This window comes from Chrysoperla carnea, chromosome 2, assembly GCF_905475395.1.
Source record: "Chrysoperla carnea chromosome 2, inChrCarn1.1, whole genome shotgun sequence".
In the NCBI taxonomy this organism is placed as follows: Eukaryota; Metazoa; Arthropoda; class Insecta; order Neuroptera; family Chrysopidae; genus Chrysoperla; species Chrysoperla carnea.
Window position 1 is genome coordinate 76,429,448 of NC_058338.1, and position 15,407 is coordinate 76,444,854.

General features: G+C 29.6%; 2 protein-coding genes across 2 annotated transcripts in view; both read left to right on the plus strand.

Annotated features, from left to right (window-relative positions):
• LOC123293908 (zeta-sarcoglycan) overlaps positions 1 to 15,407 on the plus strand; it is a 684,554-nt gene that overhangs the window by 167,302 nt on the left and 501,845 nt on the right. The gene's annotated exons all lie outside the window — the stretch shown is intronic.
• LOC123293907 lies at positions 47 to 1,387 on the plus strand. Its single transcript, XM_044874902.1, has one exon. It carries the CDS (start codon positions 47 to 49, stop codon positions 1,196 to 1,198), a length of 1,152 nt encoding a protein of 383 aa, XP_044730837.1. The 3' UTR covers positions 1,199 to 1,387.

Below are 15,407 nucleotides of genomic sequence, written 5' to 3' on the forward strand. Positions count from 1 at the left end.
TATTTAATAAATTAATAACTTACAAATTAAATTACAATCATTTAAGATGGAAAAATTGTTTGTCCACTTAATAAGAAGAAGCGATGAATATTTTGAATTAGCTGGACTATCCGAAGATAAGCGGTTATGGTTTAGCTTACCAGATGAACATAAAAATTTATATGAACATAAGGTATTATCATCAAAAACCACCATTAAAAGTGCAATTGCTGCTATTAAACCGATTAATGGTTTCCGAAAAATTGGCATTAAATTAGATGAGGATTTGAAAAAAGAATATTTTGATGAAGATGGAAACCTTAGCTACAAAAACTATCCGTTACAGGAATCTGTAGTTTTTTTTGATGTGAGTGAAAAACTCCAAGAAGAAAATTTTTTAATTAAAAGAATCAAGGAATTAGAATTAAAATTAAATGACAAAGATGAGATAAAATTGCAAAATATAGAAAAGAAGTTTGTTCTTGATAAATATGACAAAACACAAAACCCTTCTGAGTGGTTTTCTAAATTTGAAAGTGAATGTGACCGAAATAAAATAAAAAGTGGTACCCAGATGATTGAAGCTTTACGATTTTTTGTCGCTGGATCGGCCAAACACTGGTATGAAGGAAATTTGAAAAAATTTGGTCTAACTAATTGGTCTGAATGGCGAAATTCATTTTTTTCCATTTTTATTGACAAAGGTTGGATAGCTGTCAGAAAAGCATATACCTATAAATACTTAGGCGGCTCATTGATCGATTACGCTTTAACAAAAGAAAATTTATGTTTAGAAGTAGAAAGTGATAGTACTATGAGTTCCAGAATAAACTTGATTGTAATGGGTTTACCATCTCAAGTTCAAGATGAGCTAGATCGCGAAGACATTAACACTATAAAAAAATTATACAATGAACTCCGAAAGCTAGATGGTCAATATAATAAACGTTCGAAAGAAAATAAACCATATGATAATCGGCATGAAAAAACAAAATTAGGAGAATCGACTAAAAAGAAACAAATTGATATACCCTTGAAAAAACCATGCTACATGTGTGAAGCTCTTGGTTGGAAAAATCGATTTCATCCCTCTAACGAATGCCGAAATAAAATACTGTACGCTCAGAAAAAAGAATCTAATTTAATTGAAACGAAATCTGATTCAGAAAATGAGGCTGAAATGATGAAAATGGAAATTGACCAAAATTCTTTAAACTAGAGAGCCCGGATAATTTGATTCCATTAATTCATGTAAACGTAATTATTGATGATAAAATGAAAATAAAAGCAGTGTATGACTCAGGATCTAACGTGAGTCTAATTAATCAAAGAGTTGTAGATGTATTAAAAACAAGTTTGTTAAAGCATAACACTGCATTCAAGACAATTAATGGTTTCAATTTTAGTTCGGCCCGGGCAAACATAAAGCTTAAAATTGGAAATATTACAAACAATTTGAATACTTTTGTAGTTAAAAATTCAGAATTTTCTTATGACCTGTTATTAGGTTTAGATGCTATTAAAAAATTTAAACTAATTCAAGACGAGAATTTAAACATATACCAAAAACCTAAAAATGATGAGATGCTCCAAATAAGAAGTAATCAAAATCAGAAGAAATCTTGTGAAATTTCTAACAAAATAATTACAAATGAAAATAAAGAAGATAAAGAAAATGTAAAGAAAGAAGATAATATAGATGTAAAGAAAGAAGATAATAAAGATGTCAATAAAGAAGATAATAGAGATGTAAAGAGAGAAGATAATAGAGATGTAAAGAAAGAAGATAATAAAGATGTTAAAAATTTTAATAAAGAAGGTAAAATCAATGAAAATGAAAAAGAAGAGAAAAACACTGAAAATATTAGAATTTACCATCAAGAAGAAACTAATGAAAATCAGTTCAAACCTAAATTAGATCACATAGATGGATATGAAAAAAAAGTAGAACTTTTAAATATTATTGAAAATCACAAGAAAATTTTTGCCAAAAATAAATTTGATGTCGGTAAAGTAAAGTCTAGAGAGGCCGAAATAAAGTTAATGAGAGATGAATATGTTACGGCCCGCCCTTATAAATGTTCTATACCAGATGAACGTGAAATCAAAGATCAAGTACAGAAGTTACTAGCATCCGATCTAATAGAGGAATCTGATTCACCGTTCGCATCACCGGTAACACTCGCATATAAAAAAGAAGATGGAAGAAAATCAAGGCTTTGCATCGATTTTAGAAACTTAAATAAAATAACTATCCCAGAGTGCTACCCATTTCCAACAATAAATGATATAACGGAAAAAGTTTCGAAATGTAAATACTTTACTGTTGTTGATATAAACTCCGCTTTTTGGTGTATTAGGTTAAAAGAAAAGGACCGTGAGAAAACTTCTTTCGTTACAAAGTACGGGAAATTTATGTTCAAAGTATTACCTTTTGGATTGAAAAATGCTCCTGCAATCTTTCAACGCATACTTTCAAATATTATAAGACGAAATAACCTAGATGAGTTTTGCGTCAACTACATGGATGACTGTCTTATTTTCTCACGCAATTGGAAAGATCACATGCAACATATCTCAAGATTTCTTGAAGTAATAGGAGAAGAAGGATTTAAATTAAAGCTCGAAAAGTGTAAATTTGCAGCCCAATCGGTTAAGTATCTTGGCCATTACATTGAAGAAAATAAAATATCACCAGCACAAGAAAATTTAAAGGCAATAAAAAATTTGAAAAGACCTACAGATAAATCTGGGGTTCGAAGTGTTCTAGGAACAATAAATTACTTTATAAAATATATCGATCATAGTGCTCAAAAATTTGAGCCCCTTCACAGATTGCTGAAAAAAAATACTGAATTTATTTGGACGGAAGAATGTGAACGCAGCTTCTCCATGATCAAAGAATATCTGTGTTCCCGTCCAATTTTATCAATTTATGATGTCGAAAAAGATGTTTACATTGACACAGACGCTAGTCAAAAAGGACTTGGAGCGACTTTGAGGCAACCACAGTCAGATGGTCTATTACACCCTGTAGCTTATTTTTCTAGAAAACTGTCAGAAAGAGAAAAGAAAATGGAAACGATTCATTTAGAATGCAAGGCGATAAAAGAAGCCATTAAATACTGGAAATACTATCTTATTGGACGAAAGTTTTTCGTTTGTAGTGACCATAAACCATTGGAAAATTTAAGAACAAAGTCACGAACTGATGAGATTCTTGGCGATCTGGTCCACTACTTGTCACAATTTAATTTCCAGATAATATATAAAAAAGGAAAAGAAAATATTATCGCTGATTTACTATCACGTCAACCAGTTTTAGAATATTTCGAAAATGAAGATGTCATTCAAGTGGTCAATTTAATAGAATTGTCTGAAATAAAGAGGGATCAATATGAAAATCAAAGAGAACTTACAACTGCAAAGGGAACTGAGCGTAGACACGATATTATATTTAAGATGTTAAAAGGAAGAAAGCGGATTTTTGTATCGGAAAAGTTAGGCCTTGAAATAATTAACAAGTTGCACAATCACTATGGTCACATTGGTGTTGCACAAATGAGAAACAAAATACGACAACACTACTATTTCAAAAATTTAGATAAACTTATCATTGACTTTTGTAAAGGCTGTGTGACATGTAGGCAAAGTAAAACTCGCCGAGGAAGATTGATTGGAAAATTGTCAAGAATTGGACCTGCAACAGAACCCTATGAAATATTGTCCATAGATACAGTGGGTGGTTTTGCCGGAAATAAGTCTATAAAGAAATTTATGCACATACTAGTGGATCATTTTAGCAGGTATGCTTGGATTTCTACTACAAAAAGCCAATGCGCAAAAGATTTTATAAATCTTATACATCCGATCGCTAAAAATAATAAAATAAAGTTGATTCTTGCCGATCAATATACTGGACTAAATTCCGTAGAACTCAAAAATTACCTAAATAGAAGAGGTATCCAACTTGTTTTTACAAGCATAGATTGTGCAAGTTCAAATGGTCTCAACGAACGTTTAAATCAAACTCTAGTTAATAGAATTAGGTGTAAAATTATTGATGGAGATAAACGAGCATGGCCTACGATTGCTGCTGAATGTGTTGAAAATTATAACTCAACGATTCATAGCTCTACTAACTATGAGCCACAATATCTGCTCCTAGGCAAGAAATCAAACATTTCGCCAATATATGAACCACCTAGTGATTTAGCTGAAGACCGCCAGCAAGCTTTCATTAATTCATCCAGAAGTTTTATGGAAAATAAAAAAAGAGTTGACAAAAATCGAACAACTTTTCAATTTGAAATTGGAGATCTTGTGTACGTAGAGAATGGGAACAAATTAAATCGCAATAAAATGGACAAAGTTCGCCTTGGGCCTTTTAAAATATTAAGCCGGATTTCATCTTCGTTTTATGAAGTTGATTGTGGCAAGAAAAGAAGTGAATCAAATTATTTTCATAGCAGTAAGCTGTCACCTTTTACTTCGCAAAAAATGACTTCGGGGGGGAAGGTGTAAATTATTATCACTTCCATAGTGATATAATTGTTTACTTTTGTTTCAATTGACATACCTGAACTAAAGATTTTTATAATTTATATTGTGTTAGAATCATAAACGTTTATTAGTGGACATTCTATTAAATAACGTTGTAATTTTTTTTATTCCTTTCAGGTATGTTTTTGTTTGTAAATTTAGTGTAATTCCTTTATATAATTTTGTCAATATATTCCTTTCAGGATTAAATACAATCTCGTTATTTATTTAATAAATTAATAACTTACATATATAAGAATAACACATGAACTATAATTTATAAAGATATATTTTTTTTTTAAATTTCATTTAATTTGACATTTGACATTACCATAAATTACAGATTTCTGTAAAAATAGTCAATATAAAATATTTCACGGCCATCTTCTCTGATATATTCAATGAATAATTACTATTATACATTTAAAAAAATAATACATTTTACCTGTGTAAACAATCCCCACCATTATTTCGAGTGTTATACAAAAGGGATAAACGGGAGCAATCTTTATCAAGCTTTACTTTTAAACCCAGCGAAGTGGGTGGGTATCACTCTAGTATAATTTATGAAAAGAAAAGATTATTAATTTTTATTCTAAAGAAGGTGGAGCAATATTATCTAATACGTATGCCTTCACTCAACATTTTCTATTCCCAGCATTGACAATGTGATTAATTAGATGAAAGCCCTTTTTGAAAAGTTTTTTCACTAAAGTGTTGTTGGTACGTATGACTTAGCAATTTATAACGTAATCAAAATTCAAATTTATATCTATTAATGTCCGATTAACCTTAACATATACCTCAATATGAAATATATTATTTTATGTTCGTTGGTAAAGTAAAGTGAAAGAATGTTTTTTGTATATTTGAAATCAAAACAATATTATTTTAGCCAAAGAAGTTTATTTGGCACATAATTACACAATGTATATATAAAATGATATACCTACCTACGTACAAGCCATATAGGTATAGTTTATTCAAATGAAGTTAGATCAACTAACAAAACTCTAAAGTTAACTTTTAGAATTACTAATCATAATAAGTTAACTAACGTGTCATAATCTCTACGTGTGATAAATACTAAAGTTAATGGAGTTTCTAACATGTATGTAATATAATAACATTGAGAAACTTTTGGAAATGATGTTATTTACATAAATTTGGAATAACTGGGGAAATTTTTTTCAAATATATATTTTATTTTTTTAAGTCGTTTGGACCGAAACACGTTATCGCGAAACAATGATGCTGGGTTCGAATTTCTTATTCATCATCATTTTTAATTTCATATGTCTGAAGTTTGTATTTTCCAAAGTTTTTCTTCCTAGGAATGACAATTCATGCTAAAATATCAAAAACTTTGTCGTTTCAACTGCGAAGGAGGCTAAATGGAATGTAAGTCATTTCCAATTACGATTTTTTTAGCTCAGCCATGTTCAGTGAATGATTTTGAATAAATGCTATGATCGAATACACGATTCGAATATGTTAAGTGTTATTCAAAGTCTTGTAAAAAAGTACTAAAAATCTGGATAAAATTTTGCATGAAAACACGAAATTTTTTTGCGTTTTAGAAATGAATATCAATTGAGTGAATGAAAAACAAGTGAAAACAAACAGTTGACTGAGTTACTTGTTAAATTACCCTGTATAGAAATTGTTGAATGCCAGTGATTGCATTATTTATTTTAAATAAGAAGAGTTAAGAAAACCGATACAACTATGACGGCTTTTCAGCCGGCATTGCGGATTTATTTTCAAGTTTTCTTTTTCCTTTGTCGAGAATGTGTCATAATACAACAAAACCAACTGTCTTTCGTTCATAGTTTTGGACTAAATGAACACCAAAGTTTTTTCTAATTTCCACCCTCACGGGTACCTACACATTAATGCTTACATGATGCGTCCTACAGACCCAAAATCCAACCGACATATGTTGCTCATTTACAAACTTAAACTTATACATTTTACGTCCTGCGCATTCTGTAAAATTTTCAGCTTGATGTCCTTTTTCGTTTTGTGTTATCGTGACGGACGAAAAGGCAAACGAACAAGCGGGTATGGACTTATTAGGTGCTTTTATGAATTTTGTAACATCAATATTTCTATGTTATAAACTTGGGACTAAAATAAGTATACCTTGATATACATTTCATGTATAAAGGGTATAAAAATACACAAGGCAGGTAATAAAAATTTTGCAAAACGAAATTCTTATGATAGGTTACCCAGCAACTTTCATCTTTCATTTCATTCTGAAAATTTCATTTTCGTAGACACTTTCAACCCATCCGGAGAAAAAAGCAAGAAAGTTAGACATGTATCACCATCTTAATCTTGAATAATCGTCTATTGGTCAAATTAAAATCTTAAAAAAGTGAAAACAAACAATTGACTGAGTTAATTGTTGAAATACCATGTATAAACAGTGTTGATTACTCTGTCACATTACACATACATGTATGTCACACATATATAACTGACATAGCCATAACATACATACTATACAATTTTCGCATAATTTGCGCTCTCACGAATAAACAGTGATGTTTACGAAAAAATGTTCAAACAAAAGTTGTTTATTTTTTACATTTATAAGGAATATTTTTTTACATTTAAACTTTTGTTCTATCTCTTACGGACCCAGACCCAAGACCTAATTGCCCTTGACCACACTTGTGGCGTCCTCAGCATTCTATAAAATTTCAGCTTCATATCTCTTTTCGTTTTTGAATAATCGTGATGACAGACGGACAGACAGACGACAGACAGACAGGCAGACAACCGGAAATGGACTAATAAGGTTATTCTATGAGCACCAATACCATAATTGTTTTCGTAGTATCAATATTTTTAAGCGTTAAAAACTTGGGACTCTCATTATCTAAATATTCAATCAATACACATTTTAAAAAGTGCTTAATTTTTATCTACGGATCGTACAAATTCTATGGTAAGAAAAGTACATACACGTAACAAAATAGATTTTATAGGTATTACTACTATCTTGATAATAAATGATAACATTTAACGAAAGGAAACGTGAAGTTACTTTCCGAAGAAAAAAAAACCATACTAACTAACCGTTGTTTTTCATTACAATATCAGATAAATAATTGTATCCGAGTCGAATATGTAAGTAGTCGACAGATAAACGTTCGTAGTGAAAATGATGAAAAATATTGGTATATTCATGTTGAAAAGTCCAATAAAATATAAACCATTTTTTAATAGTATATTTCTTTTACAGATAGTTTTTAAAATTTTGAAGGTAGAATTACATCTTACTTCAGTCATACACATAGTATGACTTTAATAATTTAGAAAGTATGGCGTAAAAGAGTTTCTATTAAGCTTTAAATTAATTAATCCATACAACTTGAATGTAAACAAACTTATTTGAGCCGAAACGGAATATTATTTTTTTATCATGTATATTTGAAATATACATAGTATATTAAGTTTAGTCCCAAATTTGTAACGCTTAAAAATATTGCTGCTACGAAAAAAAATTTGGTATAGGTGTTCATAGAATCATCTAATTAGTCCATTTTCGCTTGTTCGTCCGTCCATCTATCAACTCGATAACTCGTAAACGAAAAAAGATATCAAGGGCGTAAAAAGTAAAGTCAAGTTCGTAAATGAACAACATAGGTCAATAGGGTCTTGGATCCGTACCATCTTGTAAACCGTTAGAGATAAAACAAAAGATTAAATGTAAAAAATGTTTCTTATAAAAAAATAAACAACTTTTGTTTCAGACATTTATTTGTAAACATCGCTGTTTACTCATGAGGGCACACATCAGATGCAAATTTTATAGTATGTATTTATATGGGATTATTACAGTTATGTATGTGTGACAAGTATAGGTATATGTGTAATGTGATAGAGTACCTAATCAACACTGCCTATACATGGTGTTTCAACAATTAACTCAGTCAATTGTTTGTTGTCATTTGTTAAAACGAATTTTGAAAATGCTTTTACTAGCCTGATGTATACCTATGTATGTATCTATATAATGACATCTTTGAGCGTCTTTTTCCCAAACTTTAAAACTTCGCCCACTTATTAACCACTAATGACAATACATTCATTTTAAAAGGTAATCTTGATCAAGATCGTCAGGATTAACGATTAACTTAAAAATCTTTGATGGTGGAGGCGCAAATAACATTCGACAATTTTTTAATCAATAATAGCTTAGAAAATTTAAAAAACGTTTTTTTAGGTAACTGAACTGAAAAGTACAAAATAAATAACTGTCAGAACTACAAAACACGCTTTTGTAACTATCTATAAAATATATGTCTAGTAATTTAATATTTTAAAAAAATAGCGTTATTAAGAAAATAATCATTTTATGGTAAAAAAGCGAGGGGTGCTTTTAAGCTAATTATACCATGTATATATGAAATATACATAGTATTATAAGTTTAGTCCCAAGTTTGTAACGCCTAAAAATATTGATGCTACAAAAAAAAATTGGTATAGGTGTTCATAAAATCACCTAATTAATCCATTTCCCGTTGTCCGTCCGTCCGTCCGTCCGTCCGTCTGTGGTCACGATTACTCAAAAACGAAAAGAGATATCAAGCTGAAATTTTTACAGCGTGCTTAGGACGTAAAAAGTGAGGTCAAGTTCGTAAATGAGCAACATGGGTCAATTGGGTCATGGGTCCGTAGTACCCATCTTGTAAGCCGTTAGAGATAGAATAAAAGTTAAATAATGTAAAAAATGTTCCTTACAAAAAAATAAACAACTTTTGTTTGAAACATTTTTTCGTAAACATCACTGTTTACCCGTGAGGGCGACAATTAGGGCGGAAATTTTATAATATGTACTATACTTGATTATCAGTTATGTATGTGTCACATGTTGGTATATGTAATGTGATAAAGAAATCAACACGGACTATACATGGTATTTCAACAATTAACTCAGTCAATTGTTTGTTTTCACTTGTTTTATAATGACTTTCACCAACGTCTTCAATAAAATATTTACAATCAATGAAATCTAGCACCCCATGCTTTTTAGAATAAAATGACTTTTTTCTTCATCATTCAATTTTTTTTTTTTTTTTATTTATAGAAATTTTTTTCTAGTTTTTAGTTCAGCTAGTTACAAAAGCGTGGATTTTTAGTTTTTTTAAGTTTGAAAAAATAATGATCTGTGTATAATATTACCTTGAAGTACTCTGAAAATGTTTTAAATATTAAATTCGGTTAAATGCTCATGCCTTGATAATTTTGCGGTATTTCAGGCTTTCCAACTTTTCGAAAACAATGTCATACCTTGAGAATAAACTATAACCTTTCGTGAGTCTCAAACAAATTGTAAAAAACCATTTTTAATTTACTACATATTGGATTTTTAACAAATCCCTTGTACTTTTTATAGTTAAATTAGTAACTACACCGTTCCACAATTTCATTGGAGTATTCGGTACTAATAGATATAATATCGGTCGTTGTGTGTGGTCAATGATGTGTGGTCGATATTGTAATGTGGTTTTAGTTGCTATTAATACAAAACATAGTAGAAAGTTGCGCTGCGATCGTTTCCATTATTCAATATATTTTAATGTTACAGGAAACTATAAATTTGTAAGAAGTTGTAGTACCTATTATGTAGTTGAACACACAAAAGGGACACGCAATACTAAATATTACTTCGGGTGATCAATTCTGCTTAAATACCACTTTATTTCAAGTATTTTATTTTTAAATTGGTCAGTTTTGTATATGAAAAAAAAAAAAAACATGAAAATAAAATGCATTTCGGCAAAAAAAAAAAATGTATTATGTGCACGGAAAGACCTTGTATTCACGATTTTTTACTCCGCTAGATTCTATACAGGTTTTGAAGATAAAGTTCTTCTACTTCCAGCAGCATTTCAGAATTATCAAAACGTAGCTTTAGAAAATAATCCTGATATCGAATTGACCATATTGCCCATAAAAATGTAAAACTAGACTTGATATCATGACAAAATTTGAAAGTGAAATTAAAATTGATTAAAAAACGTAGAAGTTATAAGCAATACAAGATTGCATTTAAAAGTTTCCCACCTCCTTTTAGCAAAACAAAGTTTAATATGTAATCTCTATGACGATAACCACATTTGACGTCCCTATTAAATATCTTCCCCCTTGGTAGCTTAGGAATTTTAAACGTTCATATCTTGCATACTAAAAAGGATTTTTAAAAACCAACTTTTCTATTCGTGAAGTGAGAATTCTTCATCTGAAGTGATAAAAAACATTTAGTCCGCTCCTCTATTCGATAATGTCTCAAAGTGGAAAATTTCATTTGCGATAATTATTGATACGGTTTTCTAAGTAATGTGAAAGTTTGATAGCAACAAATGTAACTGATCATTGTTGCTTCTAAGAATCCACTCGACGATCATTTTTTTGGAATTCACCTGACAGGTCTTAGAAAACAGAGGTGAATTCCTCTGACTATCTTGTGATGGTTTAATTATATTTCCTTGAGCTATGATAAAGGAAAAGCAAATTTGTTTTATTACTGAAATTCTGTGACCACATTTTCATAAAAAAATAAAAATAATAATAATAAAAAGTTCTCTGAATTAATACAAATAGAACCAGGATTCGAACCCGGACTTCTTGGATTCATGTCAAGCGGTAGGGCGCGTAAAATGTTTTTTTTGATTTGGAAGGTAAATCCATGTTAATCCGAAAAATTGGTTAACAAAAGCTTCTTTTAATAAAATGGAAATTTTACCGAGAAAAATAGTTTTTGGTTACTCGAATGAATCATACTGTACTCCATGGAAGTATATATAATTTTAAAAAAACTTTTATTTATTTTTCAAAATAAATTTTATACATACATAAATTGTAAGAATAAGTTTTTCATTTCGAATATCAATAGTTTTTCTAATCTAATTAGGTATTTTATTTTATATTTACATAAAATATATAAGTTCATAAATAATATAATTATATATAAATAAAATATTTCTAATTCTAAGAGATTGTTACGTAGATAAACTATTTTGAATTTTAAAAACTTGTGCGTTTAATCGAGACTGTAACATCTAAAAGATTTCATCTGAATTTGTGACTATTTGAAGTAAGTGATAGACTGATAGTCGTCTTGATTATCCATCAAAAAGTTAAACATTTTCAGAAATCAAAGAATATCCAGTAATTGTAATACATGGCAAGCTTATTAAATTATTGATGCTGTTAGAAGCTTGTTTTTTATTAACCTCCGAACTTAAAAAAAGGGTGTTATAAGTTTGATCGCTAGGTGTGTGTTTGTCTGTCTGTGGCATCGTAGCGCCTGAACGGATGAACCGGTTTTAATTATTTTGGTTTCATTTGAAAGGTTATTTAACGGACAGTGTTTCTAGATTATGTTTCAAGTGCGAGCTTTGGTTTTCGTACCCGAAAAAAACTATAAAATTTGCGATGATCTTCGAAATCAATTCAGTTTGGAAAAGGCATAACATATAATTTTAACATATAAATAATTACTATGGAAATGAATGGTCAAATAAACCTGACTCAATTCATTTCGAAAAGCGGAATGGTAAAATAATTAGGAAATTCAAAACAATAATTCAAAAGAACAAAGTCAACTCAAATATTTCAATTTCAATTAAAATATTTTCAAAAATTTGTCCCAAAAAATGATAGCTCTCTAAGTATCCTTTTCATCTCACCTGATGTCCTTAACCATCACTTTGATAATGATTTAAGAAGGAGTGTTATAAGTTTAAAGTGTTTATCTGTGCGTCTGTGTGTTTCTTAGTGCCATCGTAGCCCCTAAACGGCCAAACCGACTTGATTGAGAACATTTTATAGCTAAGTTTCCAAAAGTCGGTTTACAAGGAATATATCACATTGGTCGGGGTTTTTCTTATATATCTGGACTAATTAATTTACGAATGATTCGTTGAATGAGTTTCCACGAATAATTATTTATTGGGATACCTTGTTAACTTTTCTCTAAAAAGAATATTTGAACGTAGTTGAAAGACCAAAACAAACCAAATATGTTTGTTTATACCAAAACAAACAACAAAATTATGAAACAACAATGGAATAATCAAATAACCTTAAATATTTTTCGTAGATTTATCCGAATATTTTATTCGTGAAAAAAAAAAAAAAACTTTAGTTATTGTTTAATCGAATAATGATTCAGATAAATAATTATTCGAATAATACCCATCTATTATTGTGCATCGTTGATTTCCAATAGTTATTACATAGGTCAACTATAGTTGATAATAAAAGGTTTTGTAAAAAAGAAAAATATTTCAAAAGTTTATTTAAAATTTCATTATGGTTTATTATTGATGATCCGTTATTATTAACTAACGATATTATATGATAAAATAGTATGGATAAAAGTTATGTGATTTTTTTTATGCCTTAATTAAAAGTATAAAAATACTAATAAAATCGAAACAATTGCCAATATTCTATACAGAGATAATAAAATTATTTATTACTTTATTGAACGATACATTTATTAAGCTGTCCTCACACAGATTAAAATTTTTTTTTCTTATCTCTTGTCGAAATTCGTTTTCCAAGGTTTTCAACTTTATATTGCTTTCGTATTGATGAAATAATATTAAATGAACTCTTAACAGTTTTTCGTCCGAAATCCACCAGTCTTCGTAACAGGAAAGGGCGTAAAATAGGAACTTTGGGCGTATAATATGAAAGGTTTAAATTTCTTTTATCTAAATCTAACGGTTTGTAATTATGTCTTTGGTTTCTTTAAGGGCTGGCAATAATGTATCTCTTAGTAATTGAAGTAAATTATTTTCTACAAAAATATAGGCAACCTGGAAAGCTCTTAGCAAAAATGTACAGCATATTTCCGTTAAATAAACAGTACAGATACCTCAAAGATGAAGGAATCTTTCAGTGGCATTTCAAACCTCCCAATTTCGTTTTCTCCTTTTTGAACATATTCCAACCCGGAATTCACCAGTCTCTGTTTCGTTTAACTGGAAAGGGTGTGTAATAGGAACTTCGGACGTATGATTGGAAAGATTTCAATCTCTTTTACGCAAATCTTACTCTTCTTACTTATGTGCTTGATTTCTTAAAGATAATAATATCTCATTCAGTCATCAACATAAATAGTTATATTCGTTGCATACTCCGAGAAAAATCTTCTCTCAACCACTTAGAAAACAACGCAACCAGCAAGTTGGGAAGATCCAAACAGAATTGCACAGCATATTGCCGTTAAATAAACCGTACAAATACCTATCCGACCTAGGCTAGGTTTAGGTTAGGTTAAGTTATATTTGTTGTCCTCGAAGGTCACACTTACTCTATAGAGCCGATTGTGATACCATATATGTGTTTTACCATCTTTTCCACTGATAATTTATAAGCTCCTAAATTATTTTGAAAAAACTGATTACACCTCCTTCATGCATTTACCACGCACTTCACCAGCCAATCACAATTATTAATATAATTAATTTTTACGGTGGGTATCGAACCCACTACTTTAGGCATATAGCGACCAAAAAATGGAGAAATGTTTCACTAGCATTTTAAATGTGCCAATTTTCATCTTCTGTACATATTCCATTATTTGGTAATACTCCAAGTCAAATAACGTATGCGAAAGGAAGTCGTCTATCTGTGTACATAATACGCCTTTGTATAATTCGATTTTATCAGTACTCTCTTTAGTATGCACACGGTATTGACCGTGACCCTTAGACAATCCTTGCTCGTGTTTTATCAATAATTCTGCACTTTTTAATAAGTAACTTATCCATGACATAAAAATGGTGTACGTCTGTCTTACATGATGTATGTATGTATGTGTGTACTTTATTTATGTATATAATTTATATTGTTATTAATAATAACGACATGGATTATTGAATAATAATAATAATAATCCAATATTATTGAATAATATATAATATTATATTATTTATTAATAAAGTTTGAAATAACATTGTAGGTGATATAAAATTACGTTATATCAAACACTTGTTTTTAGTCATATTTCCCCTAAAAATATAGACACTGATTGGCAGACGTTCGGGAAGGGTTGGGATGTGCTATAATGTCATTTTATCACCCTCAGAATATATTTAATTTGGGATGGCGGGGGGAACACAGTACCTTTTCCTATCTACTTGAGCACCACTCTTTCATTCAAATGATCTGAAATTCGGTATGCAGAGTTGTTTATACTCTTATTTCTACATTTTCTTGACTTTGTTAAATTTCCACCCTCTCATTTAATAGCACTCCGTGGTTTTTTCTTCTTTAAAAACCTATGGAACAACTTTATATCTTATTTCCTTATTTCTCTGCTTTTTAATACATAATCATGAGCCATATACTATACGTTATTAACCAAATTTTTTTAACTATTAGGTGCTCGACCTTTATACATACTATCTCAGACAATACCTATATATACTCATAATGAATACATACTCCCCTTAATAAAAAATAATCTTATATGTAATTTAATTTAACATTTTATGAAAACTAAATGGTGAAATTATTTTTTTTTTTTTAAATCAAATTTTAGCAGCGTGTGTATAGGGCTTATAATTACTCATATTCAAGTTTTTGATATGTTTTCTTGCGTGACCGAAACACCAAAAAAAATATCATATCAATTAAAACAGCTAATAAGGGGGGAAATATGACCTTAGCGGTGAGACACTGTTATTCAAGAGTGGTTTTTTCAATTATAAATGTTTTTTACTAACATTTTACGACAAAATATATAATATTAAAGATAGGTACTTACTTTTAATAATTTAGTTTATAAAATAGGGAACATCATCATTATTTGATCTGAAAATATATTAAAGAATTTTTTTTATTTTACAGTC